This window comes from Typopeltis vanoorti, chromosome 22 (genome assembly GCF_054136105.1).
Source record: "Typopeltis vanoorti isolate ZY-2024b chromosome 22, IOZ_Tvanoo_1.0, whole genome shotgun sequence".
Taxonomy (NCBI): domain Eukaryota; kingdom Metazoa; phylum Arthropoda; class Arachnida; order Uropygi; family Thelyphonidae; genus Typopeltis; species Typopeltis vanoorti.
Window position 1 is genome coordinate 10,250,947 of NC_143570.1, and position 26,554 is coordinate 10,277,500.

Sequence of the window (26,554 nt, forward strand, 5' to 3'; positions counted from 1 at the left end):
CACATCACCTGACAGCAGGTCCCTGTATTGTTCGCCAGTGAGGGACAATGGTAGATCTACCAGGAAACCCATTTCATCCCACATAAACAGTCCCCATATGAGGATACCACCACCACCGGCCTGAATTGTACCCTGCTGGCACGAGGGATCTATCGCTTCATGTGTTTTGCGAGGCACTCGTACCTTGCCATCGGCACGTACCTCGACTCATCAGTCCAAGCGACCTTTTTCCATGCGTCGAGGATCCAATGGTGGTGTTCCTGCACCCATGCAAATTGTTGTGCCTTGTGATGTGCGGTGAGCAGTTACCCTAGTTGGGGGTGGATTCTGTACCCTATAGTGAAGAGATGGTTCTGGATGGTATGGCTGCTCACATGTCGTTGTCCAGCATTGAATTGGCAAGTGATCTGCGGCACTGTGGCCCACCTATCTGCTGTTACCATCTGAGCTAGCCGACGGCGTCCCCCATCATCGCCACGTTGTACACCACGGCAGTTTTCCATGGTGGCTGTGGTTTTACCTGATTCCATGTACTCACAGTACACTCTTGACACACTGGCCCGTGAAAAGCCCAGTGCCTGCACGATTTCAGAGATGGAATGCCCCATACATCTGGCTCCAACTATCTGGCCGTGATCAAATTCGTTGCGATCTCGAGTCTTCCTCATTCTGTGCTAGACTATTACTCAGATGGTCAGTACAAGGTCTGATGACATCCCTGTCACGAGCCACGTGGCACTATTCAATTCACCGGGGTGACCACAGCACCATTTCACCAACATGGCAGGTATGTATCTCTAATTCAACTGTCATGAGTGTATATTCCAGTCCTGCATTCCATTCGTTGACAATTCACCATGTAAAAAATCTAATCCACAACCCATCTTCACCACACTTTTACACAACTTTCAGGGATGGCTTCTGATTCTTCTTCTCTCACCTATTCTTTATAATCTCTTTGCGATTAATCCAATAAAATCCCCTTACTAACTTAACTATATTACCTCTTTTCCTCCTATCTGCCGAACTCTGTAATCCGCATTCCTTCAACTTCTCTCCATAGCTAACATTCCAGAACACTGATATTGTTACTCATCTCTGGACCCACTCCAACATTTCTGATCCCAATGGAAACCTAGGGACCAAATCTCAACACAATAGTCCAAGGGTGGTCTGACCAGTGCTTTATACAGTGGTATAACCATCTCCTTATCCCTACATGTTACCATACTTCTTATCTAGGCAGTAATACAATATGCAGTCTTTGCATCATATGCAAAATGTGCTCTAGACTTCAGTCTACTGTCAAGCATTACTACCAGATCTTGAATTTCATCCACTTCATGCAGTATAATGTTATCAATATATCAGTAAGTCTTATATTTCTGCATTCCAAAATACAACACTTGCACTTCATCATCAACTTCCTGATATGTTCCCACAATTGGTGTTCCGGCTACTATGACAACACCATATGAACAAGTTTACGTTATGAATAATCTCCTATCAACAATTTTCCTCCAAATTAGTCCGTTACTTGTCAGCACTCCAATCTTGTCTTATAGCACATTTTGTTCTCTTAAGGCGCTAATGGCTGAATCAAGATTTTGGTTCAGGAAGGAAGACCAAAGGCCATCTAGACTTTGGTCTTCCTTTAGGTCTTTTTCCTGCCATCTTGGCATCAAACTATTTTGTTAACCTTTCCTCTCCCATTACTATCTAATGTGCTTAGTGATCATACTACCTGAGATACGAGAGTGGTCTGAAAAGTTCTCAGCCTAACAATGAAAAAACGAATTCATAATTTCAAAATTATTTTTATTTTTCAACATAATCTAACTTAAGGCTAATAATTTATTCCAGCGATGCTCCAGAGCATTATCCTGTTCCTGTAGTGGTTCACAGTAAGAACTGCAAATTACCCCTCTACAGCTGCAAGCACCTCTTGATTCAAAGAAAAACGCTGACCAGCAAGGAAGAGTTTTGGGAAGAGATAGAAGTCAGAGGGAGCTAAATACGGGGAATAGGGTGGATGTTCCAACAATTCATAGTGCAGATCCCTTAATTTTCCCATTACCAAAACAACTTTGTGGGCAGGTGCATTGTCTTGATGAAAGATGATTCTTTTCTTCTGCAAACCGTGTCTTTTCTCACAAATTTTTTCGTCTAGTCTGGTTAAAAGATTGGAATAATATTCTCCGGTTATTGTTTTACACTTTTCAAGATAATTAATAAACAAAATGCCTTTAGCATCCCAAAACACCGATGCCATGACCTTTCATGCTGATGGAACCGACTTTGCTTCTTTGGCACTGAACAACTGACTTCTGTCCAGTGTTTACTGCTGTTTGGATTCTGGTGTGTAATGGTTAATCCAAGTCTCATCCATAATAATAAATCGACACACAAAATCAGTTTTATTCTTGTTAAAACGCTTCAAGCACTGTTCAGAGATTTTTGTCCGAGTGCATTTTTGATCTACTGTGAGCAGGTGCAGCACCCATCTTGCGCAAACCTTTTTCATTTGCAATTCTTCATGCAAAATATATCCTACACGTTCTTTTGAAATGCCTATAGTCTCAGCAATTTCACGCACTTGGACTTGCTAGTCATCCAATACCATATCGTGCACTTGATCTCAATGATTTCTGGTGTTGTTGCACTTTTTCGACATCCTTCATGTGGATCATCTTCAAGGCCACATTTAAACACGACAGCCCATTTCTTAATTGTCAAAAACAAAGGAGAAGAGTGCCAATAAACTTTAATGAACTTTGAATAAATTTCTTTTGGCGTTAAATCTTCTTTCAAAAACTGTCCTCCTACCATCAGCACACTAAATAATTCACTCACTGCCACCTGCACCAACAACCACAATCTACTTCTTAACCACTTCTCGTGATATATACACTACAGATGTCAGCTTTCCTCTTGGTAATGCATAGTATAACATTATCATTCTCTTTTCCAGCAAAACACCCTTCATCCAAGTTTTGGTATTCAGATCCAGATACCTACTTCAAATGAGTAATTGAAATAATTCTTACTGGAATGGAATCTGCCATCCCTCATTCAGACCCAAAAGTTAAGTCCTCTATCCAAATCTTAGTTTTACAAATGTGCCAACGAAATTCAAGAGAAAACCTGCATATCACATTGTCTGCAGACCAAAATTCCAGCTTTCCAATCAGCCTACTAGACAGCATTCAACAAAGACCAACCAATGAGCAATCCAAATCTGACTTTGAGTCAAAAAAAAATAAAAAAATAAAAATAAAAAAAAATTAAAAAAATCAAAAAAAAAAAAAAATCAACTTCAATGCCACATAACCTTGCCTTATTTCAACTCTACTTCACCTACCCTAACCATCGGCAACACCCAGCACCATGATTTTTCTTAGGAAGTTGTTCTTATTTTTTTAAATAAAGATTGTCTCAAAGAGTTTATGCATTTCCATGCAAGACCGGATGTCTTTCTTTGGGTGACTTATGCCTCTTGACTCTCCTGGCATAATAAGCAAATTACACTCCTAACTTCCTTTGCATTGAAAGAAACAAATTTATAACCAGAAATTAAATGGAAAACAACTGGGTGTTTACCAAGTTCATTGTGACTGCCATCTCTTTGACTTTAGATAAACAGGATGTTTGTCTATGAGAAGAAACTACAGGAACACTATGCACTTCAAATTTGAATACTTTAAGTGAGAAATGTCTTTTGGAGAGGCTTATTCCTATTAGTTACAAGTAGTATTTTTTTTTGTTTGTTTTCTTTTAATCACATCTTGCAACTAATCATACCATATTACAGTAGTGTCTTTTTTTTTTTTTTTTTTAAAAAAGCCTTATAATCTCAAGGGAGTATACAAGCTCATCCAGAGAAAGCTTTTACAAACATCCATATCCCACAGTGGGATCAAATTTGTTGGTTGGAGAATAAGCATGGTAAGCACTCAATCAACCAGGCCAGCTGTATCATTTGAAATCCATTGCTGTTATTGTACTTCCTTAAATTTCAGTAGATAATCTGTTAAATTCAGATTGAAATATCTAATGTAATACATTTTTTTAACTTCTTGTGTCAATGTGTTTCAGTAGATGTGTTCTATTACAGTAATCCCTGCTTATCTGCAGGGAATACATTCCAAAATCCCAGTGAACGCCTGAAACTGCAGATAGTACCGAACCATATATACTATGTTTTTTCCTATATACACATATCCATTCCCTCAGCCATACGGCTGGTGAGGGTAGTTATATGCTACCATATTTGGGAGATGATTATGAGTAAGGTTGTTTCCCGTTGCCTTCCTTGTTGTAGTATATTTTATGACTGTAGCCATGTGTGTTCATGGGACTGCTTTGCCTGTTTTGAGAGATGAAAAAAACCCTCCACCACTGTATGAGACCGGTTAACTCACTTTTAGTTGAAAGAGACCAGATAAAGATGCCTCACGTCACTGACAGAAATCAAACCAAGGTTTTTCTGACTAAAGGCTTTGTCTATACTGACTGAGCTATGGAGACTTCATACATGATGTCAGAAGTAGGATCATCGAGCCATGACGATGTCTATGGTTGGATGTCAGGAGCAGATGATGATGATGGTTGGAGATCCTCGATAGTTGAAGGGGTTTTTTTTTGCCGAAACTTTTGAAAAAACTGTAATTGGAAGCTTTGTCTCTTTCTTTTTAACTCATCAAAGTGTTGCTGCAGAGGTTGTAATCCTCCAGCGATCATAAGGGTGACTATGATGCTGCATTCCATCCAAGGATCATATTCCGTAATTTTGTCCTTTAATGTCTGTGCAATTCGAAACTTTTGGTAATGTTTACATTGCTGGTTCGGCTTCAGTTTCTTCTTCTTCATCTTCCTCTGTAGATGACTCAACAAGTTCTTCCAATTCCTCATGCCTTTAAATTGTCCTGCTGCATGAATGATTTTCCGAACTTCTCCACTAATCCTCAGGAAGCATTTAAAATCATTCACAACTTCACTCCATAAGTTCTTCCAGCAGGCATTTACAGTTTCTGGTTTTAATTTATTCTTTACAGCTTTGATGAATGTTATTGTATCAGCAATAGTGAATGATGTCAAGCACTGCATGATATGCAGATTAGGGTCCTTATCAATTACTGATCAAATGCGATCAAATACCAAGTGGTATCTCACTTGGAATTTTCCATTTAATATTTCTGAACTGGGGTTGACTGTGGGTAACTGAAACCATGGATAAGAGGGGAGACTACTGTATACTGTAAATGCCATTAATTATTAGATTAGAAATTAAAGAATATAAAAAATAAAAAAAGAAAATTTAAATTTGGTTCGATATGTAGGTAGTATTACATGCAGGAAATGAAAATCACCAAAAGTAATTATTTAAACTAATTATTTTCAACCCAACATGGATGAGAAATCAAAAATAATGGTTGAATATAATAAGCTTTTTTTTTTTCTTTTTGGTATCTCTCAGCTTCCAGTCATTAAATTTCTTTAATGACTAGAAGCCGAGAAGACGATTCCCATCAGTGACGTGAGGAATCTTTATCTGGTCTCTTTCAACTAAAAGTGAGTTAACCGGTCTCATACAGTGGTGGAGGGTTTTTCTCCCAGTAAATTGGGTTTTTCATCTCTCAAAACAGGCAAAGCAGTCCCGTGAACACACACAGCTACAGTCATAAAATATACTACGACAAGGAAGGCAACGGGAAACAACCTTGCTCATAATCATCTCCCAAGTATGGTAGCAATAACTACCCCCACCAGCTGTATGGCTGAGGTAAATTCGTTGCATCAAAAAAAAATAATAAAAATAAATAAATAAATAAAATAAAGATATATATATATATATATATATATATATATATATATATATATATATATGCAGATAATAATTCCACCGATGAATGAAATAAAAAGAAAAGAAATGGAACATTGCGTATACCAGATTAAAAAATGACATATAGATGATGTTTTCACTATTTACAAAAGATGATTTACAAATATTATGAAATACATATAACAATGCAGGAGAAAAGGTATATAAACTCAAAATAAAAGGAAAAATAATTGATTCCCAAATAAAATATTTGGGAATAAAACTAAGTAATTATAGCATTATATAAAATGAAATGCAAGAACAAATCATCGTGGGAGACCCAAACTAACTACTGTATTATATACACAAAAACCTACCATACCTTTCCTTAAACTTGTTCGCTGTCAGGGAACTCGCAACTAATTCTCACAATCCATTCCACTGGTTCACCACTCTCCACGCAAAAAATCTAGTCTGCACACCCTTACTAACCACACTCTTACACAACCTCCAAAGGAACTCAGGTGATCAAATCTGTACATAATAGTCAAGATACAGTCAAATCATATTTTATGAAGAAGGATAATAACTTCCTATCTTTACTAGTTATTGTGTTTTTCAACATCCAAGTAATCCTTTGAGCTATTTTAATAACCTTTGCAATATGTCCTCTGAACTTCAACTCTCTGTCCACCATTATCCCAGTCCCTAGCCTCATCCATTTCCTGCAATCTAATCATCAATATGATACACCGTATGTTTCACCTTTTCAACCCAAAGTGCATAACCATAGATTTTGCATTACATTATATTAACAATCATTATCCTTTGCCTACAATACCAATTTATTAAAATCAACCGTGAACAATATCTAGATCACCTTTATCAACTACTGTGCTCTCCAGCTTTGCATCATCAGCAAACAAATGAATATCCCTCTTAAATCTTTCCCTATATCATTGAGAGTAGTGGCTCTATTACAGAACCCTGAAGTACTCTGCTAGTCACCCTCATTCTCCTAGATTCCACTTCACCATTCCACACTGCCCTCTGATGTCTGTCTGTCAGACCCCCCCCCCCCCACACACACACACATGCTACTAGTTTCATATCCATTCCCATTTGTTCCAACTTTTGTAATAGTTTACCATGCAGTATTCTGTCAAATGCCTTTGCAAAGTCCAGCAGTATCATGGTGTAGCCATTTCCTTCATTTTATTATAAAATGTGAATAAGTTACTAAGACTGAATCTATCCTTTACAAAGTTGTGGTGACCACTATAGAGTATTGCATCCTTATCCACCCACTCTTGAATTTTACCTTTAACCATTTAACCACCACTCCTGATTTATTAAATGGCCTGCAGTTTGCTACTTGAAGCCAAATTTATGCAATGGAACTACCTTATCCTCTTTCCACTTCCCTGGAAACCTGCCAGAGCTTGACTTAGACTGAACAACTTCATTAGAGGCAATGCTAATTCTCTTGCACATTCACACAGTACAAGGGCTAACATGCCATCCAACCCACTACTGCATTCACACTATTTTTCAATATGCTGAACACCTCCTGTTCATTTTCCTCAATTTTGATAGACATCTCTGTCACATTAGAAACTGCATAATTTCCACCTAGATCATGTTGCCTTTGCAAGATCACTCAGCAACTCAACTATTTCTTTTCCCTCTGTCACCTTCCTACTATCAGAATTGTATAAAGTCATCCTACCAGTCATTTTTCCTCTGACTTGTTACATAGCAAAAAAATTTTGGATTTACTTTGGCCTGCTAATCTAATTTTCTCTCATAATCAGATTTGGCCTTTCTTACCAAACTAGGTACTCTTCTTGCTTACACTTTGTGCTGTTCATGAATATGCTGATCACCTTTTTTTTTAATATTTCCTCCAGTGTTTTCTTTCTTTCTTTCTTTTTTTTTTTGCAGTTCTTGCTTTATATCTCTACTCATCTACTGAATCCCAACTTGATCCTCCTGACCTTCAGTATCAATCTGACACTACTTCTCACAAACAATACCTGACCACTTCCCATGCACTACTGACATCTTTTTTCCTTGTAGCTTCTCAAACCATGGCACTGCTCCAAAATGTGATCTAGCTTATAGTTCAACATTAACCCTTTCTTGGCAGAGAATTCCACATGTTTAGCAACTTCCCAGAACAAGACTGAATGGTCACTTTCCCCAGTGTTGCAGAATATTTGAATACCTTTTCAGTTTTATATGGAAGATTATGAATATAAACAAACAAAATAGCAACCTATAAAGAAGCTGTCAGGCTAGTATACAGTGAATACAGCACAGAAAAAATCAAACTTTTTGAGTAAGTGAGGACCAAACAATATTAAACAAGATCGGCACATAAATCAGAGAAATTGTAAGATACAATCAATAAATGATTACATCTGACAGCAAAAATAAGAAGAATGTAAAAATTATATAGAAATAAAAGAAAACCACCAATGGAGGAAAAAAGACTGAGGAGAAGAAGGCAGTCCCAAGAAGGTTAAGTTAGCAGTTTTTCATTAAAGAAGATTGAGCAGTAGTATAATAATTAGATTTATCAGTGTGATGAACTCAGTGACTATTATTTTAGTATTGTAAAAGAAAGAAGCAGAGCATGACAAAAACAGGGTGGCTCCATGTACTAACATTTGTATCTCGAAAGAAAGAAACAGAAAAACTGGAATTACTGATGAAGCAATACATTTAAGTTTTATGCAGCTTGAGAAAGCATGCTGCAATGAGAACTGATGTGAAAGGACACAGATATACCCAGAACTTAGTAAATGATATCTACAACATAGATAATAAAAGTATCATAATTAATTTTAAAGAGGATAATTTGATGCCACAGTAATTCTGCGCTTGAAAACACTTTGAAGCAGGGAATTATGATTTGGATTTTACATTTCACTTGAACTGTATAATATTCTTATCTAAAAGAATAAAATAAGGAAATGGAACCCCATTTTGCAAGAAGAAGTAGGGATCCCAGTTGAGAATTCAGCCATCATCCTGGTATACGAATCTCACCCACAAAATGTAAATGTATTATACATTAGTACTGTGGGTTGGCCACATGTGTTAAATAATCCAGAAACTCTGCTAGAAAAAACAAACAAACAAACATGGGACTTTTCAAACCCTCAATAAGCAAGGTGACACTGGTTTTTTCACACTGGGCAATGAAATTCATCTGTCATATAAAGACATTCACAAGCATCTTGTGATTGAAAAAAGAAGAAACACTGCTTTACTCTCTTAGACATGAAATGACCTTGAGAGGGTGTAAAATAAATAGCACCGTATATAAAGAAAAAGTTATGATGGCATCAATTATAACAGTGCAATAAAGTATAAATGCAAAATTACAACAAATGTTTAATTTACACTTTAACTTCTTGGTTATAACCACATTAATGATAGGATACTTTCTACTAGACTTAAGGCTCAGCCTACCAATGTATCAATCATAGTAGTTTATGCACCCCACTTGGATATGCCTAAAGAAGAGAGAGAGGAATTCTATGAAAACATTCAGACTGTTTTGGACTGCCTACCAAGGAGATACATACTTTACATCTTAGGGGACTTAAATGCAAAAGTGGGAAAGAATATGAGAGTCAGGCCGGAGTGTGGAATGTTTGGTCTGGGTGAACGTAACACCCAGGGTGAAAGACTGTTGGAATTTGCCTGTGCTAACAGATTACCAATACCTGCTTCCAGAAACATCCACGACGGACCTACTTGGACATCTAACATTCATAGGTCAAGGCACCAGATTAATTGCATCCTGGCTCTCCAGCGGTAGAAGATGAGCATCTCTGATGTGCATGCTTTTCCGAGCAGATTGCAGTAAAGACCATCAACTAGTAAGAGCCAAAGTAAGACTAAGACTCCGAAAACATGCAGGGCAGGCACATCCCACTAGATCGGATGTTAGAGTAATTCCTAGTGGGTTCAAAGAAGAAACATCAACTCGGTTGGATGATTTTTTTGAGACCAATGAGAGCTCACCAGAAATGCATTGGGAAGGAGTCAAGGTGATAATACAGGATAGCACAAAGAAGTATCTCGGCCCAATAAGAAGACCAAGAGACCCATGGATATCAGATTCAACATGGGAACTAATCAAAAGAAGGCAGTTGGGAAAAAAAAAGAGACACAGGGACTGAAGAATATAAGAGATTACATAGAGAAGTCAGAAGAGCCATCAAGCAGGACAAGGAAAAGTTCTATAATAATAAATGTGAAAGAGATAGATTTCCAAATGAGGAGGCACAATTATAAAAGGATGTTTTATTTAGTTTGTGACTAAGCACAAGTTTAAGCCAAAATTGAACGTCATCAAGGACAGGGATGAAGAATTGGAAATAAAAAACAGATGGAAAGAATACTGTGAGGAAGTGTACAGTCCTCTCATCACGAAAATTTTGATTTGGAACCTCCTCCACTTAGGCATGAAGTTGAAAGAGCAGTTAAGCAGCTTAACAGCAAAAAGCCCCCAGTTGCAGATGAAATCCCAGCAAAGTTAATTAAAGCTACAGAGGATGGAGGGATAAGAGTGTTTCATAGTTTGATTACAAGGATATGGGAGACAGGATCATGGCCTGGAGACTGGAAGAAGTTGGTTTTCATACCACTACATAAGAAAGGTGATATGACGGCATGCAAGAACTATAGAACTATTAGTTTAATATCTCATGCAAGCAAAATTTTATTGAAAATCATGGTAAATAGGATTGAGACCAAAGTTGAGGCAGAGATGCCCGAGGAACAAGCAGGTTTTAAGAAAGGTAAGGGCACCAGAAATCAGATCATTTGCCTTAGACAGATCATAGAAAAATATAAAGAATTCAGACTCCCTCTGGTAATGTGTTTCTTAGACTATCCTAAAGCTTTTGACTGTGTTGAGCATGTGAAACTAAGGAAAGTCATGAAAATAATGGGTTTTTTCTCAACAAACTATGAGATTGATAGCCAACTGGTACAGGGAGCAAGAAGCCATGGTAAGAACAGGTGTTGAAATGACTGACTGGCTTCAAGTTAGAAAAGGAGTTAGGTAAGGATGTTCACTTTCTCCTCACTTGTTTAGTATATATGCGGAGGACATCATGCGTGAAGCACTGGATAAGCTCAACACATGAATTAGGGTAGGAGGTAGATTGATCAGTAATCTGAGGTATGCTGATGATACAGTACTCCTTTGTAATGACATGGAAGAACTAGGACTAATTCCTAACAAAGTTAACAAGATCAGTAATAACAGAGGACTTCAACTCAATCCTAGCAAGACAAAGATTATGGTTCTCAAAGGAAACACAAACAGAGAAGCTCTTGAGAAACAAGTGTACCTTAATGGAGAAAGAATTGAGCAAGTCAGCAAGTACCTGGGATCCATTATTAATGTGAAGAATTGCTGTTCAGAAGAACATCATAAAAAGGTTAGGAATGGCTAAAACAAGTCAGAGACCTGTCTAAAATATGCAAAAATAGATCTATCTGCATGGAAACAAAGTTAAGGATTTTGGATGCAGTTGTTTTTCCAACAGCGACTTATGGATGTGAGACTTGGAACCTAAAGAAGTCAGATAAGAAGGGATATCTGCTTTTGAGATGTGGTGTTACTGAGGGCTGTTGAGAATATCATATACTGAAAAGCATACAAATGAATGGGTGTTAGAAAAGATCATTAGAACTTTAAGGCTCCTTAAGGATGACAGAAAAAAGTTAAAATATCTTGGACACATTGAAAGGATGGAAGGGGGACTTCTCAGAACAGTAATAGAAGGTAAAGTTTATGGAAAAAGAGGAAGGGGTAGACCATCAATGAGATGGATGGAGTGACTGATCTTCAGAGAGGTGATCCTCCAGAAAAGCAAACAACAGGACTACATGGCGAGGCCTGGTGTATCACATCAAGCATCGGAATGACCATACAGCATCTGTGGATGCCCAGTGAACATATAGATAGATTTAATTCACATATACTGGTCAAACTAATACATCATTGAAGAACATTTAATTTCTAAGCTGATAGAACTTCTCTCAGGTTTGCAGATGTTCAGTTTGAATCAACGTGAAAATATAACTATTTTGGTAAGCACTTGACGAGCATTGTATTTTGCACATTTTCATAGTCTCTCGACTTTTATCTAATGTTTTTATCATTCTGAACTCAGATTTTGCATATTTTACTTCCTATGACTTAAAACACCTAATACATACAAATGCAATGTAAATTCGCTGCATGCATGCAACATATGCAATGATTCAGTCTGCATTTGGATGAGCATTTGTGGGAAGCAGACTAATGATTTCTGAAGCATCTGGTGTAGTAATCATATAATAATTTCACAGGAAGGTCAACAAAAATCAATAAAAATAAAGATAATTTTAAAAAAATCAAAAAAAAAAAAAATCAATGAAAAGTATTTACTTACTTCGAAATGCTTTCCCAGCCAGGAAGTGAAGATTATCATCTGATAGTTCTCTGCCAGTGGCTGCTTTAAACTTCGTACTCAGCACCTCTGCCATTTCGATCCACTTCACCTTCTCCGGGACTTGGAATGGAACTCGGCCCTGATGAGAGGAGGAGCCAGGCAAGCTATACACCTATGGATGGAGTCATGTGTAGGGGGATGGGTTAGTGCTAGGGGAGGTGTTAGTTGTGTTTAGCAAGGGGCACAGTAAAGACAACAGCAGTTTGTTTGCTGAGGAAGAATCCAAAAAGGATAGTCTGCAAAACTTCCATAAAAGTCAGCAAGAATTTGCTGTAAGAATGCTGTTGCTGCAAATGTCATGAATGGTAAAGTTGTTTTCTATTCTACAGGTCATGTTAACTGATACTATTCAAAGCATATCTCTCCCTCAAGGATGAGAACACATCAGAGATATTTAATATAGAAATTCAGAAAGGATTTGAACTACAGTTCATATAATAATACTAAAATTACTTGAGAAAAACTGTAGAAAAATGCTTAAAAAAAGAACTCCAGAAACCAGGATTTTTTTTTTAAATCACAAAAATAAACGATACTAGAAGACCTTGCATATAAAGATCATAAAATCTTCATTTATTCTTTGAGAATAATGGATTGAGGTCTTGAACTATGTGATTCCCTATCATAAAAATGCAAATATGATGCACTATACAACATTAAAATAATCTTATTTAAAGATGATACTCCTGTTGTTTCTGCACTGTTTCCACAACTGATAATTTTTGGTATATGTAATAGCAGATACATTAATAATTTTGACTAAACAGTGAATCTTATTTCTCATGTTATAATATCACAATCATATGAATATGATTCATGAGATGCAGCTATATATATATATAAAATAAAGATAAATAAAATAAAAATAATAAAATAAAGTTCTGCAAGTGTGAACGGATTTTAGATTTAGATCATTGTCATGGTTCACAGTCAAGTGACATTTCTGTACTGACTAATGATAGCAGGTAGGACCTACAAGTAGTATATTATATTAGATATCAAACAGCAAAAATAAACTGAGAAGTGTTATCTGGATTTCTTTTTTTTTTAACATTTAAACAACCCTGTGTGTGCGCAGAATGAAAAATTTATGCAATATACACATCTCTGTTTTGCATCATTCTTGAGAGAGAGAAAGAAGCAGAATTACATAGTAAAATATAATGTGAGACAATTTATATAAAATTTTATTTGCTATGATTTAGAAGATCATTAGACAATATAAAAACAACTGTTCAACTGTGAAATTTCATTGCTGATGATCTTATCTGTCATTTTTTATGTTAGTAGTTTCTTAAGGGAATAACAGGGAAATGAACTAGAAGTTCACAAAAGCACAGTATAGCAAGCAAATTCAAACTAAAATAAATGAAATAGCAACTGTATGTTTGAACAAGGCTCCTAGCACATAGAAACAAGAAAATATTTTTTTTATGCTATCATTTAAAAAAAATTAATCATTATAACCTGGAAAGTATACACTGGTCATTATCATTTTGTGATATATGCTGTCAAGGGATATACAAGGTATATACTAGTCCAACATAATTAAGATTACACTACTACAGTTAACTCTCACCATAGCAAACACAGTTATAGTGAACGTAGTATAACAAATGATTACCACCAGCAAGTCTGGTGAAATCAAACTGCATCAAGCTACTTTAAAGAAAATCAACAGAGCCAACTTCCCATTATAATAAACTCTGCCATGGGTCCTTAGGAGTTTGCTATAGCAAGAGTTGACTATTCATCACGGTTACTGGTCTATCCCAAAGTCATGAGAATCTGAACTCTGTCAATAGACTAGTAATCATGAAAACTCGCTGTAGATCTGTTTCTAGATTTTAATACTATGACACGGTAATTTACAGAATACACTTTCATTTCTGAAGTGATGTTTGTTTGGATATATATATTTTACTGCATAAAAGGTGCCAAGCACATAGTAAGCTTGACACTTTTTCTGCCCTGATTCATAAATATGTACAGTGGTCCCTTCTTATCCACAGGGGAAATGTTCATCCCACATACAAGATACCTGAAATCGTGGGTAGTACCAAATCCTATATATATATATATATATACACACACATACAATGTTTTTTTCCTACACATACATACAAACCTATGATAAAGTTTAATTTATAAATTAGGCATAGTAAGAGATTAACGAAAAAACTACAGCAATAAAATAGAACAATAGTGCCATAAAAGTTATATGAATGTGCCCCCCCCCCACATGCACAAAAAATATATCTTATTGTATTGTACTCACCCCTCTTCTTCTTTTGATGATGTGAGATGATACAATGCCTACATGACAAGATGAATGATGTAGCGTTAAGATACTATTGACCTTCTAACAATATGTCAGGAGGAGGATCACTGAGACATGATGATGTTGATGGTTGGAGATCTTCAACAGTTGAAGGTTTTTTGCCAAAACCTTTTGGAAGAACATTGTAATTGGGAGTTATCTCTTTCTATTTAACTCAAAGTGTTGCTGCAGAGGTAATCCTTCAGTGATCATATGGGTAACTTTAATGCTGCATTCCATCTGAGGATCATATTCCATAATTTTGTCCTTTAATGTATGTGCAATTCGAAACACTTTGGCAAATTTCAGTAATGTCCACTTTGCTAGTTCTGCTCCACTTTCTTCTTTTTCATCTTCCTCTGTAAATAACTCAACAAGTTCTTCCAATTCCTCATTTGTTAACACTTCTTGATGGCCTTCAATATTTTTTTTCCCTTCCACTTCTTCATCAAGCATGTCGGCAAATCCTTCTCTGCCAATCTGTCTTGCTGCGTGAAGGATTTTCCCAACTTCTCCATCGATCCCCAGGGAGCATTTAAAATCATTCACAACTTCATTCCATAAGTTCTTCCAGCAGGCATTTACTGTTTCTGGTTTTAATTCATCCATTACAGCTTTGATCAATGTTAGTCAGCAATAGTGAATGATTTCATGCACCGCATCATCTCTAGATTAAGATCTGCATCAACTGTTGATCAAATGCGATTAAATACAAGGCAGGTGTATGTGGCCTTGAGAAACCAAATGATGCCTTGGTCAAGGGACTGAAGCAATGAGGTTGTATTTGAAGCTAAAAATACAACCTCAACATTTTCATTCTCAGAGCAAACAGATTCAGGATGGCCAGGTACATTGTCAATTATTAATAGGACTTTATAAATTCTAACCCTTCTTCTTCCAAGTATTTTTTTCACTTCTGGGATGAGGCATTGGTGGAACCATTCCTTAAACAACAAATGGCTGTCATCCCCACTTTCTGATTATGTTGCCAGAACACAGGCTGATGTTTTTGTTTTTGAGAGCGTGTGGATTCTTTGCTCTGTACACTATGCCTGGTTTTATCATATGTCCTGCAGCATAGCCACATAGCACCAGAGTTAATCTGTCCTTCCATGTTTAATGCCCTGGTGCCTCCTTTGCACTTTTATGAATGTAAGTTCTATTGGGCATCTTCTTCCAGAAGAGCACAGTTTTATCACAATTGAAGACTTATTTTGGATGGTATCATCACTCTTTAATCAACTTCTTCAACTCCTCTGCCAGAAATATGGCAGCAGCTTCTTCACTACAGATGCAGTCTCTCCAGTAATTTTTATATTTTCCAGGCTCCAAACCTATTCCTGAATCTGTGTAATCATCCCTTACTTCCAGTAAATGGCTTGGTGTCATTTGTTTCAGGGGTTCCCTTGCTGAAGTCTTTTATAAGCTCAAAGCTTTCTGGCACAATATGTTGCTGTCAAACGGAACATGTTTTCTGTTCATGTCTTCCACCCATAAATTTAATGCCTTTTCCCATAAGTACTGCAGTACTTATCACACACTGTGGTCAAAACATTTGCAGCTTCTTGAGCTGTGATAGCAAAACTAGCACAAATTTCTTTTTCCTTCTTCTTCACAATTTCAAGGATAGAAGATTTGTTCTTACCATAGATCTTAGCAACCTCAGCATACAATTTTTTTTTTCTTTTCTTATTAATTCAAAAGCTTTCACCTTTTCAATTAAAGGAAGCACCTTGTGACTTCTCTTTGGCATAACCGAATTGCCAGCAAACTTACACTTTGGGGATATTAAGAAGTAAAATACTGTAAGGGTTAATTGAACAGAAGCACTGCGATACTAACAATCAATCTGATAACCAAGACAGCTACTAAATGACTAATGGGTGGGTAGCATTAACAGGGTGGATATGCTAGATAAAGGGATGATTCGCGTCACAGGTGGGATGGCACAAGATTTCATCAAGCTATCACAGAATGGTGCACACTTTAAAACACACGTTTATTTCTGGAATTTTCCATTTAATATTTCCGGGCCGGGGTTGACTGCAGGTAATTGAAACTGCAGTGTGTGTGTGGGGGGGGGGGGGGGGGGGGGTACTGTAATTTTGGGTGTTTATTTTCAATTTTAGGAGATAAGGTAAAAGATACCAGTTTACCTACTGGTTTATATTTGGAATTTACTGAAGCTTTTCAAAAACAAAGTCCTTTCACTTGTTGCACTTTGGTAAGTTTTTTTTTTTCTTTTTTAAGAAATGAAGAGATAATCAAGAAAATTAGATAATATAAGTCAATATGGAAAAAGTGGATTAGCATATCATGATGTGCCTGATATGCACATCATGATTTTCCCTTCTGTTTTATACAGTAAAACAGAGGGGAAAACCACTACCTTAAAAATAACCCCGCTTCAGAAGAGAAATGCCATTCTGAAATCAGGATATGCTACTTTAATCAATTAATTTAAACGAATCTGGCTACAAAAAAATTGCAAAAGATTTGGTATGCTGCTGTCTCCACAAACAAAAATGGATCACCCATTTGAACTCAAAAAGCTAAACAGGACATTAGGACACAACCCTGAGATTTCAATCCTGAAAGCACTTCTAACAGAAGGCAAAATACTGCTAATAAAATATTTGCTTTTTTTTTTAAAAAAAAAAAAAAAAAATCTGATGTGAAAACCCAATAAACTCTCACAGATAAGTATAACCACCAAAAACTCTAAATATTGTCTTTTAATTACTGTCATTGTCTATTTGCAAAGACAATCACAGGCAATCTCAAAAATACCTTTTTTTTTGGATACAGAGCAAGCTGTTTTCTGTGGGAAGGAGAGTAAGCTGGCAAACTCCATAGCAATGATCATGCAATTTCAACATGCCCTAGTTATATCTGTTGATCAAGTGTTTAATTTTCTGCTTTTATAAAAGGTATTGCAAAAGAATAACAGAGAGCCTTTCAAGTTGTATTTGCTGCAGTCACAGTACAAAGCCCCCCCCCCCCCCCCCATCTTATTCTATGCAAGGTATTTAAGGCATGGTCAGCTAGACCTGGCTGATCATAGTTGTGGTGGATGTTGGCAGATCACTGAATTTATCTATAATATACATGTTACAAGAACCTGGAACATTATCTTCAATTTTGTCATCCACGCCAATTACTTCACTTGGAAGGACACCATATATAAACAGATAGGGATACACACATGGGCTCTCTCTCTTTTCCTTCAATTTTTATATGGAGCATTTTGAAAAAAACATGCCCCTGATACTGCATTCTCAAATCTTCTATCTGGCTAGGATACACTGATGATGTGTTCTCCATTTGGCCACATGGATCAGACACACTATACTTCTCCACTTCAACAGCCAGCATCCTAGAATCCATATACTTTACTACTAGATACTTTAATCACACATCTTCTCAATGGCTTTTTTTCGGATTACAGAAAACTACCCATATGGGAAGACACATTTCTAACCTATCAGTCCCCCCCCCCCCCAAAAAAAATATGGTATCATAAAAATCCTTGTTAACAGAACTTTCAACCTCAGTTCCAACCAGGTTTTCCTAACAGCTGAATTCTCCTTTATTCATTGTACCATCCTGTTCAATGGTTACAATGCCAAAATATAAAGCTGTTCCTCCTGTCATCTCACATTCTTCTCAACATACAGATTATAGTAATGCTATTACTATTCCCTATATATGGGTCACCGAACAAAAAATTTGGTGAGGGTGTTGTGTCAAGTGGTATTTCTGCAAGAAAGGGCTCAAAACCTCCACCAAAGTTTATCAAGACACTATGCTGGAACCTGTGAACAACACCATGTTTTACATAGGTAGTGGACGTTCCAGTGGTTGGAGATGAATGTGCCTGACCACAACATATTACCATCTGATTGGCCATCTAGAAGTCTGGATCTGAATCCATTGGACTTCAAACTGTGGTCTGAGCTTGAGAGTAGCCTGCAAGATATGACCCCCCAGAATCACCAGACTGAGGGTGGATTTGGAGTGAGCAGTAGCAGTGTTTCTGATGGATGTTGTGTGTTGCCATCGATATGTGGCCTCAACAAACTTTGGGTGTGCGTGAAGGCAAAAGGGGTACATTTCAAACACTGAGTGCTGCTACATGCATGTTATGCATGTGGGTTGTATATGCTGAAGCTGTAAATGATTTACTAATAGATTAAAGGTTTAAATGCTGTTTAAGTTGTAACAGTCTTTATGGCTTGACTAGGTACATTGCTTGGAAAGAAATCAATGGACACCATAGCATGAGGAACAGTCATAGCACCCACCTAAATAAGATGTGGGACCTGTTTTGATGCAATGACTGCAGCAATACTATGAGGTATACTTTCCACAGGTGTATGACAGCAATTAATTGGAATTTTGGACGATTCTTCTTATAGACATGTAATAAGGTTCTGGACTGTTGTAGGGCATCACCACTGGTCAGTTCCTGAGAAATACCCCAATGTACGACACGTTGCATTGTCAAGAATGCTCAGTTACCTCTCGGAATTCAATGTTCATGGCACCACAAACAAAGGTCCGAGACTCACCATGCTCACCGGGCATCCATCACATCACATTCACCCTTCTGCTCGGTAGAGATTGTAATATGATTCATCAATCCATTGCACAGCTTTTCAAGCTTCCACATTCCACTGAAGAGAACGTTGCATTTTAGTTCTGGTAATGTGGCCGTCTTGGTTGGCCGAGTGGTTAGCATATCTGCTCTCCGGCCAAAAGGCTGCGGGTTCGAATTCCGCATTGGGCATGGATGTCTGTGATTTTCTGTGAAAATACTAATGGTCAGCGGTAGATGGCATTGGTGTAGATGGAGGTAGCTGCAGTTGGTGGAGTGGTAGAGACGGAGAGTTGTAGAGTATGTGCCTTCCCTCAATGAGTCTTTGGACTCCCTGGAGGTGTTACGTAATAATAATAATAATAATGTGGAGTCCTATCATGAACACCCATATTGTGAGCATTGGTTCTGAATGTTTTAATGCAGTTTTGTGTTCCAGTCAATGCATGGAACTCTGCATTCAACGTGTCCACCAACAAATGGCAATTTTTACATATTATCCTTCGCAGCACCCTATGGTCACGTTGGGTGAATGTGGTGGATCGTACACTGCAGATAGCACTTGCAGTTGACTCCCTGCACTTCCATCTCAGTATGGTATTGCTGAGTATTGACCTGGGATGGCCCAACTTGTCAACAGTTTGCTGAGCAGATAGGCCTGCTATATGGCATCCTATCACAATGCCTCTTTCAAATTCCATCAGTCTTTTCTCGCAGCTGTTTCACCCGGACATAGTTGCACTGACTTGGGAAGATCATATGCCTCCAATTTATACCTGCTACAAACACGTGACTCATTATACATCACGATACACCTTGCCTTTGAGAGTGTCTGTTGACTTCTTTCCAAGCACTAATCTTAATATTTTCAGTGTTGATATAAGGATTTAATCACTTTTATAAAAAATTATTAAATCCTAATATCCACATTGATAATCTATCCATTCTGATTATTATGAATAACTGGAATGGATAAATCATAAACAACATATTAGGCAATGAAAATCATTGCTGATATATGACTACAATCCTGTTTTTCATATTTCCTTCATTTTTCATCAAATCTTTCATTTTTAAGGCGATATTATATTCTTTGGTTAGATCTTTTATTAATTTGCAAACAGTTTTAGTATCATGCTATTTATCTGCTTTCTCACATTGTTTTACTTTTAACCATGGTTCCTTTGACACTTTGCACATTCCATCAAACAACTTTTGTTTTGTCACATAGAATTTTTAATGTTGATCTTAAAAATAACAGCCAATTTTTATCACCCTCCAAGTTTTATTTTTTAGCCTTTTATAGTGTTGTCTGCTTTCTTCGGAACGATTCTGATTTAATGTGTTTTTAGCCTCTCTTTTTTTCTTCTAGGAGTTTTAAGATTTCAGGGGTGATCCAATTGTTATGCGGTTTAATGGCAGTGCCTAGAATCTTGATGGCTGTGTTTTTGACTATTGTTCTTCCCTGGTTCCATGCAGTTTCTATGTTAGCAAAGGGTATGTTTCCAGTTCTGTTTCTATGGTATTCTCATATAATTTATTTATATGTTTTGAAGCAGCACTACTTGGCAAAATTTCTTTGCTTAAAGTCTGAACTATTTGTGTAGACTAATTATTCATTTATAATGCTAATAATCACATTCGTATCATAGATCCAGACACAAAAAGTTGTTTATTAAGTCATTAAATTAGTATTTTTATATTTTAATTCTGATTCAATGAAACTTGGAAGGTGATAAAAATTGGTAGTTATTTTTAAGATCAACATTAAAAATACTATGTGACAAAACAAAAGTTCTTTGGAGCCACTGCAATATGCTATTATCAAAATAATGGTTATGCACACTATGATATCAGCTGTTTCACTAAAAGCAGATGGCTGTATGTTAACTGCATGGCACCTGAACTATTGCAAGACCATATATGTAAGTTAGAAAGGCAGAAATAGAAAAACACATAATTACTGTAAAGGATTAAATAATTAGTTGAACATTAATTAACAAACAGATATTTCACTCTGTGTGTGATACAAGAGTATTGACAGAAGACCAGAAAATGTAAATATCAATAATAATACTGAAAGTGCAGTAGGGAAAGTTCAGGAGAATAAGAAGACCTGAATAAAGAAACAGTATGCTTGTATATAGTCCTTCACAGGACAAATTGTGAGATTGAAAGGCTGCAGAAACAGTAAGAGATTAGTTGAACTAAGAACAGAAAAAAGCAAGAAGTCTGAAGCTAAAAAAGAAAATTCCAAGAATAAACAAAAGAGTGTAAACAGATAATTTTTATGGCAATTTTATGATAAGGGGAGTACTTCACAAAAGCACTACAAAATCTTGTTTCCCAGGTGCAAAAATTAATAATATTAGTAATGCTGTCAGAAAGCAGAAAGGGAAGATGAAAGAATTGTTTTTGCTGGAACCAATAACCTGAAAGGTGAGAAGCATTGTATGAGAGAGGATATGAAAGATTTATTGGTAGAAGTGAAAAAGAAGAGTGAGGGAGTGAGGTTTGTAAGTCTGCTGCCACACTATGATAGATGCAAACTGAGAAGGAGAGCAATGATAGATAATGAATCATTATGCAGGTTGTGCAGAAGGAATGATGTACAGTTTGTGGACCTATGGCCTGAGTTTCATGGAAGAAAAGATTTGTAAAATGCTGATGGACTGCACTTAAATAGATTCGAAATTGGTGCATAGAGAGAGCTTTGTTCACTGAGCATGTGGAAGCACAAAGTAAGGAAAAGTAAAGAAACTAGGTCAGATGCAGGTGTGTGTGTGAAGGCACTCATGAAGCAAATGAATGTGTGCTGAGGTCTTGTTGCATGGGTTTCTTGGGGATGAGGAAGTAGAATATAGAATTGAGTCTCTCAGGCAACAATATCGAATGGGGTACTAGAAGTCATTGGGAGCCTAAGGGGATGCTACAGTTTCTATATACTAATGCCAGAGGAATAAAGAATAAGAGGGAGGAGATTTTTGGCACTGGTTAGTGAAACCTCATTAAAAGTTAGGGCATTAGTGAGACTTGGCCAACAGCAGATGACATAGTTACAGCGATAAAATGTGATGGATTTAGTCTTTTCAGGGAGGATAGAAGAGTGTATGGGACAAGGGATAGGGAACTGCTGATGATAGCAGAAGAACTGCAGCCAACAAGAGTAGAAGTCAATCAAACAGATGGTAGTTCTTTAGAGTCAATCTGGTGTGGGATTGAGGCCAACAGGACCAAAATATGAAATTGATTACTGCTATAGGCCAGGGATGATGTGGAAAACAAACATCAGCAGATTAGTATAATAAGTGCAAGTCGAGTAATTATTATGGGAGACTTCAAACTTTGGAGACAAAGACTGAAAGGAGGAAAGATCACATGGCAGAAAGGAAATGGAATTTATACATTTACTGAGAGATAATTGCTTGAAGCAGAATATGATGGAGGATACTCAAGAAACAAAAGGGTTGGATCTTGTTATATGATAAGATGACCTGTTTATAACTAAGGTGGCTGGATATATTGCCTCCAATTAGGGAAAGTGATTATGTGGTCTTGACTTGGGAGGTGGCAAAACATATGGAAATTCCAGTAAAGAAGGGGGTATGTGGGGAACTACAAGAAAGATGATTATGAATCACTTAGGAAGCAGCTTGAAGCAGTACCACAACATAAAAATCTGCAAGGGTGGAGGAGGCAACATCACACTGTATACCCAAGGTCAGGAGGGTAAATTGGGTAAAAGTTAGATGGATGAGTAGTATCATTAAGAATGAGCTGCAAAAAAAAGAAAATGTTGTGGAGGGTATGTAGAGAGAAAGATGACCAGCTAACTCATGAACAGTACAAGGATCAGGAAAGAAAGGTGACTAGCATGGTAAGGAAGGCAAAATGAGAAGAAATTAGCTGAGCAGGCTATATCTTATCACACTGAGGGTACTGTACCCTAGAAAATAAATGAAGCCAGGGATTTTAGGGGTAGCAGTAGAAAGAGTTGAAGTTTAGATGGCACATTTCTAAAGTAGCCAGATTAGCTCACATGATTATTTTGGTTACTGAAGAATACACTAACAAACAGATATAAGGGAGTTATCATTCCCTTTATAAAGTCTTGATATGAGTATATCTGGATTACTGTGCTGAGGTCTGGTCACCTGAGTTTCTTGGCTGAAATAAGAAAGTGGTTGAGAGGATCCAGAGGCAAATAACCAAGATGGTAAGTGGTATATGTGACACATTCCTATGAAGATAGATTATGGATGTATGGATTGAGACATTGGTTGATAGGCGAAAAAGAGAGGATATGATAGAAACATTAAAGTTACTTAAAGGATTTTATAGGATTGATGCAGGTAAAATGTTTCAGCACTTAGCTAGAGAGGTCAGAATAAGAGGTTGTCTCTAGAAGTTGAGTAAGAGTGTGGTTAGCATGAGGACTAGATTTTTTGCTTGGAGAGTGGTGAATGAATAGAATGAGTTGTCTGAGTCAGTTGCAAGTCCTTTGTCTGTTAATGGTTTCAAGGAGAAGTCTGAACGATACTGGGTTGATAGTTTGTGCCTCCCACGATGAAACCTGCACTCATAGATGCCTGCACAATAATAATATCAGGTAACCAAAAAAGTATGTGCAGTTTTCTGTAGAGTTTGCTGCAATAACTTCTTTTATTTTGTAGCAGTTTGCAGAGTGTAAATTTTATGTGCATCATAAGGCACAGATATGTGTCAGTCAATTGGTGTGCTCTAATTTGGTGTGTACTCTTTTTCTGTGACTCTGAACCCTTTTAAAATGTCATTTTGAACTTGGTGTAATTCAAGCTTGTTTGCTTTACGAATTTAAACTCGGTTCGAAGATTTCAGAAGCATCCCATAAGAAATGTGTGGCATTTGGAAAAGATGCGGTAGGTAGGTAGCAGAACATATTGTGCAGAAATCGTTTAAAAAATGTTTCTGGTGATGAATCACTTGAAGATGCCCCATGTTTGGGAAGATCCTCCATTATTGATAATGAAGAATTATATTAAACTGTTGAAAATAGTTCAAGATTAACATGTCAAGAACTTTCACAAATGTTTAATGTGAGTGGTGAAACAATTCGTTTACACTTTCATCAACTTGGAAAATCATGGAAGCTAAGCAAATGGGTCCCACATGCATTATCAGATGGCAATAAACTTCAAAGGCCATCAATTTGCCTTCACTTCTTTCATGTCATAAAAAAGAGTCATTTTTGGATTACTTGTTCACTTGTGATGAAAAATGAATCTTGTATTCTAACAGGAAGTGAACTTATCATTGGTTGTCACCAAACGATCCAGTACCTAACACTTCAAATGCACAGCTTCATCCCCAGAAGACTATGCTTTGTGTATGGTGGACTGGAGGCGGTATTATCCACTATGAGTTTCTCACTGCAGGCCAAACAATTATTGTCAAGATCTACTCGCTGCAACTCAAGCACGTGCAGGATGTGTTACTTCAGAAACAGCCAGGACTAGTTAATCAAAATGGAGTACTTACAGGACAATGAAAAGGCTCATACTGCAAAACTTACCTGCAAGAAGATTTGTGCTTTAGGATGGGAGATACTCCCTCATCCTCCATATTCTCCTGACATTTCTCCAAGCGATTATCGTTTTTTTTTTTTTGGTACTAGATGATCACTTGTAAAATGGATAGTTCCGCAATAAAACAGAGATTGAAGTGGAGGATGCTAGATTTATTACTTCTAAGGCAAAACCTTCTATAAAAGTGGAATTTACAAACTTATATCTCATTGGGAAAGAATTTTAGATTGTGAAGGTACTTAATTTTAATAAATAAAACATTTTATGAAAATTTCTGCAGTTGTTTAATTTTTATTATGAAAAACCACACAAGTTTTTGGTTACCTGATGATAATAACATCACAAAACATCTGCACTGTGTAAAGGAAAAACACCAGGAAACATAAATGCAACAGATAACAAGTGCTGTAATTATTATTATGAATGCACTGTCAGGAAATCCAATGACTCAGAAGAAGGGTCACTCACTTACTCATAACTTGTGATATAATAATAATAATAATAATATACTCCTCTGGGGAATCCAAGGACTTACAGGGAGGGCCATTTAATTATAATACTTAAATTTTTTTATTATTACTTAAATATTACTTAAATTATAATACTGTCATGCCTCTCCTTGAAAACACTTGCACCATCTAATAGCAAGCTATTCCACACACTTAGCCAGTTTGTGGAATTAGCCATGAGTTCTGCACACACCAGCCAAAAACTGCCAAGTCTCACTTGTATATAACACTCTTAAGTTTCTCATTACTAACTTATATGTTTTTGTATTGTATCTTCTCCTCCATTTACTCCTCAAACTTTGAAGTCCACATTCTTTTAATCTTTTCTCATATGAGCAGTTCCACAGGCCAGTTACCATCTTGATCACCTGCCTCTAACTCTCCTCAACCATCTTCTCAGAACCAAGGTGACCATATCTAAGTATAGTAATCCAAATGCAGTCTTATCAGAGACTCGTAAACTGAGAGTATTTCTTTTTTCTTACAAGTGCTTTCTTGAATAGCGCAGTTATCTGACAGAATGACTTGATAACAATAACAATTTTGCTAAGCACTCTCCTAACCTTAAAAAGGATGGCTGCATTAAGTGCCAAAAATTTAGAAAATAGTCATGTTAAGATCAACTTCAACACAACAACTGTGATAACGTCTTTTATACAATTTAGAGTGTCAAATTAGTATGTTAAATCTTTTGTCTGTTACAATTTGAACTATTTTACACATTGCATGTAAGTAGTTGTGATCTAAGTATGCTAGTTTGAAATCTAGTCAAAATACATCTTTTTATAATTTTGAGTTTTAAACCTAGTACAAAGGCAACTTATTCTAAAATAAATAACCACTGTTATGGCATATGGTTATAATCTAGAACTGAAATTTCCCATTGTTCTTCCTTTACAAATTTAAGAAATTTTGTAATACATAAAATTAAATGCTTGTTTGCTACTGCTCATTGAATTATTTCAATTTTTACTGTTGTTAATATGAAACCTACACAGGGTATTCTACATCACAGCAGGTTACAGAGAATTGCATGCACAGAACTCTGCCTACAAATAAGAACAAACATAAAAGGAACAAAAACTTCTTAAATTTCTTTACTTTTTTTTTCCCTTCAAATATTAAAATTAGACAAGTTAAGAAGTAATGTTGTTCTGGGATCTCTGTGATGTCAAAATCTTAAGAGTTCTGATATAAAGACCACATAATTCTGAGCTGA

At 36.6% G+C, this 26,554-nt stretch overlaps 1 protein-coding gene across 5 annotated transcripts in view; it reads right to left on the reverse strand.

Annotated features, from left to right (window-relative positions):
• Positions 1-26,554, reverse strand: part of Stat92E (Signal transducer and transcription activator Stat92E) — a 477,065-nt gene that overhangs the window by 131,025 nt on the left and 319,486 nt on the right. For 4 of the 5 annotated variants that reach the window (XM_090412268.1, XM_090412266.1, XM_090412267.1 and 1 more), the window contains one exon: positions 12,286-12,457. In XM_090412268.1, the coding sequence (XP_090268394.1) occupies positions 12,286-12,457 (172 nt within the window). The remainder of the gene's footprint in view (positions 1-12,285; positions 12,458-26,554) is intronic. The other variant, XM_090412269.1, reaches the window with a different exon arrangement.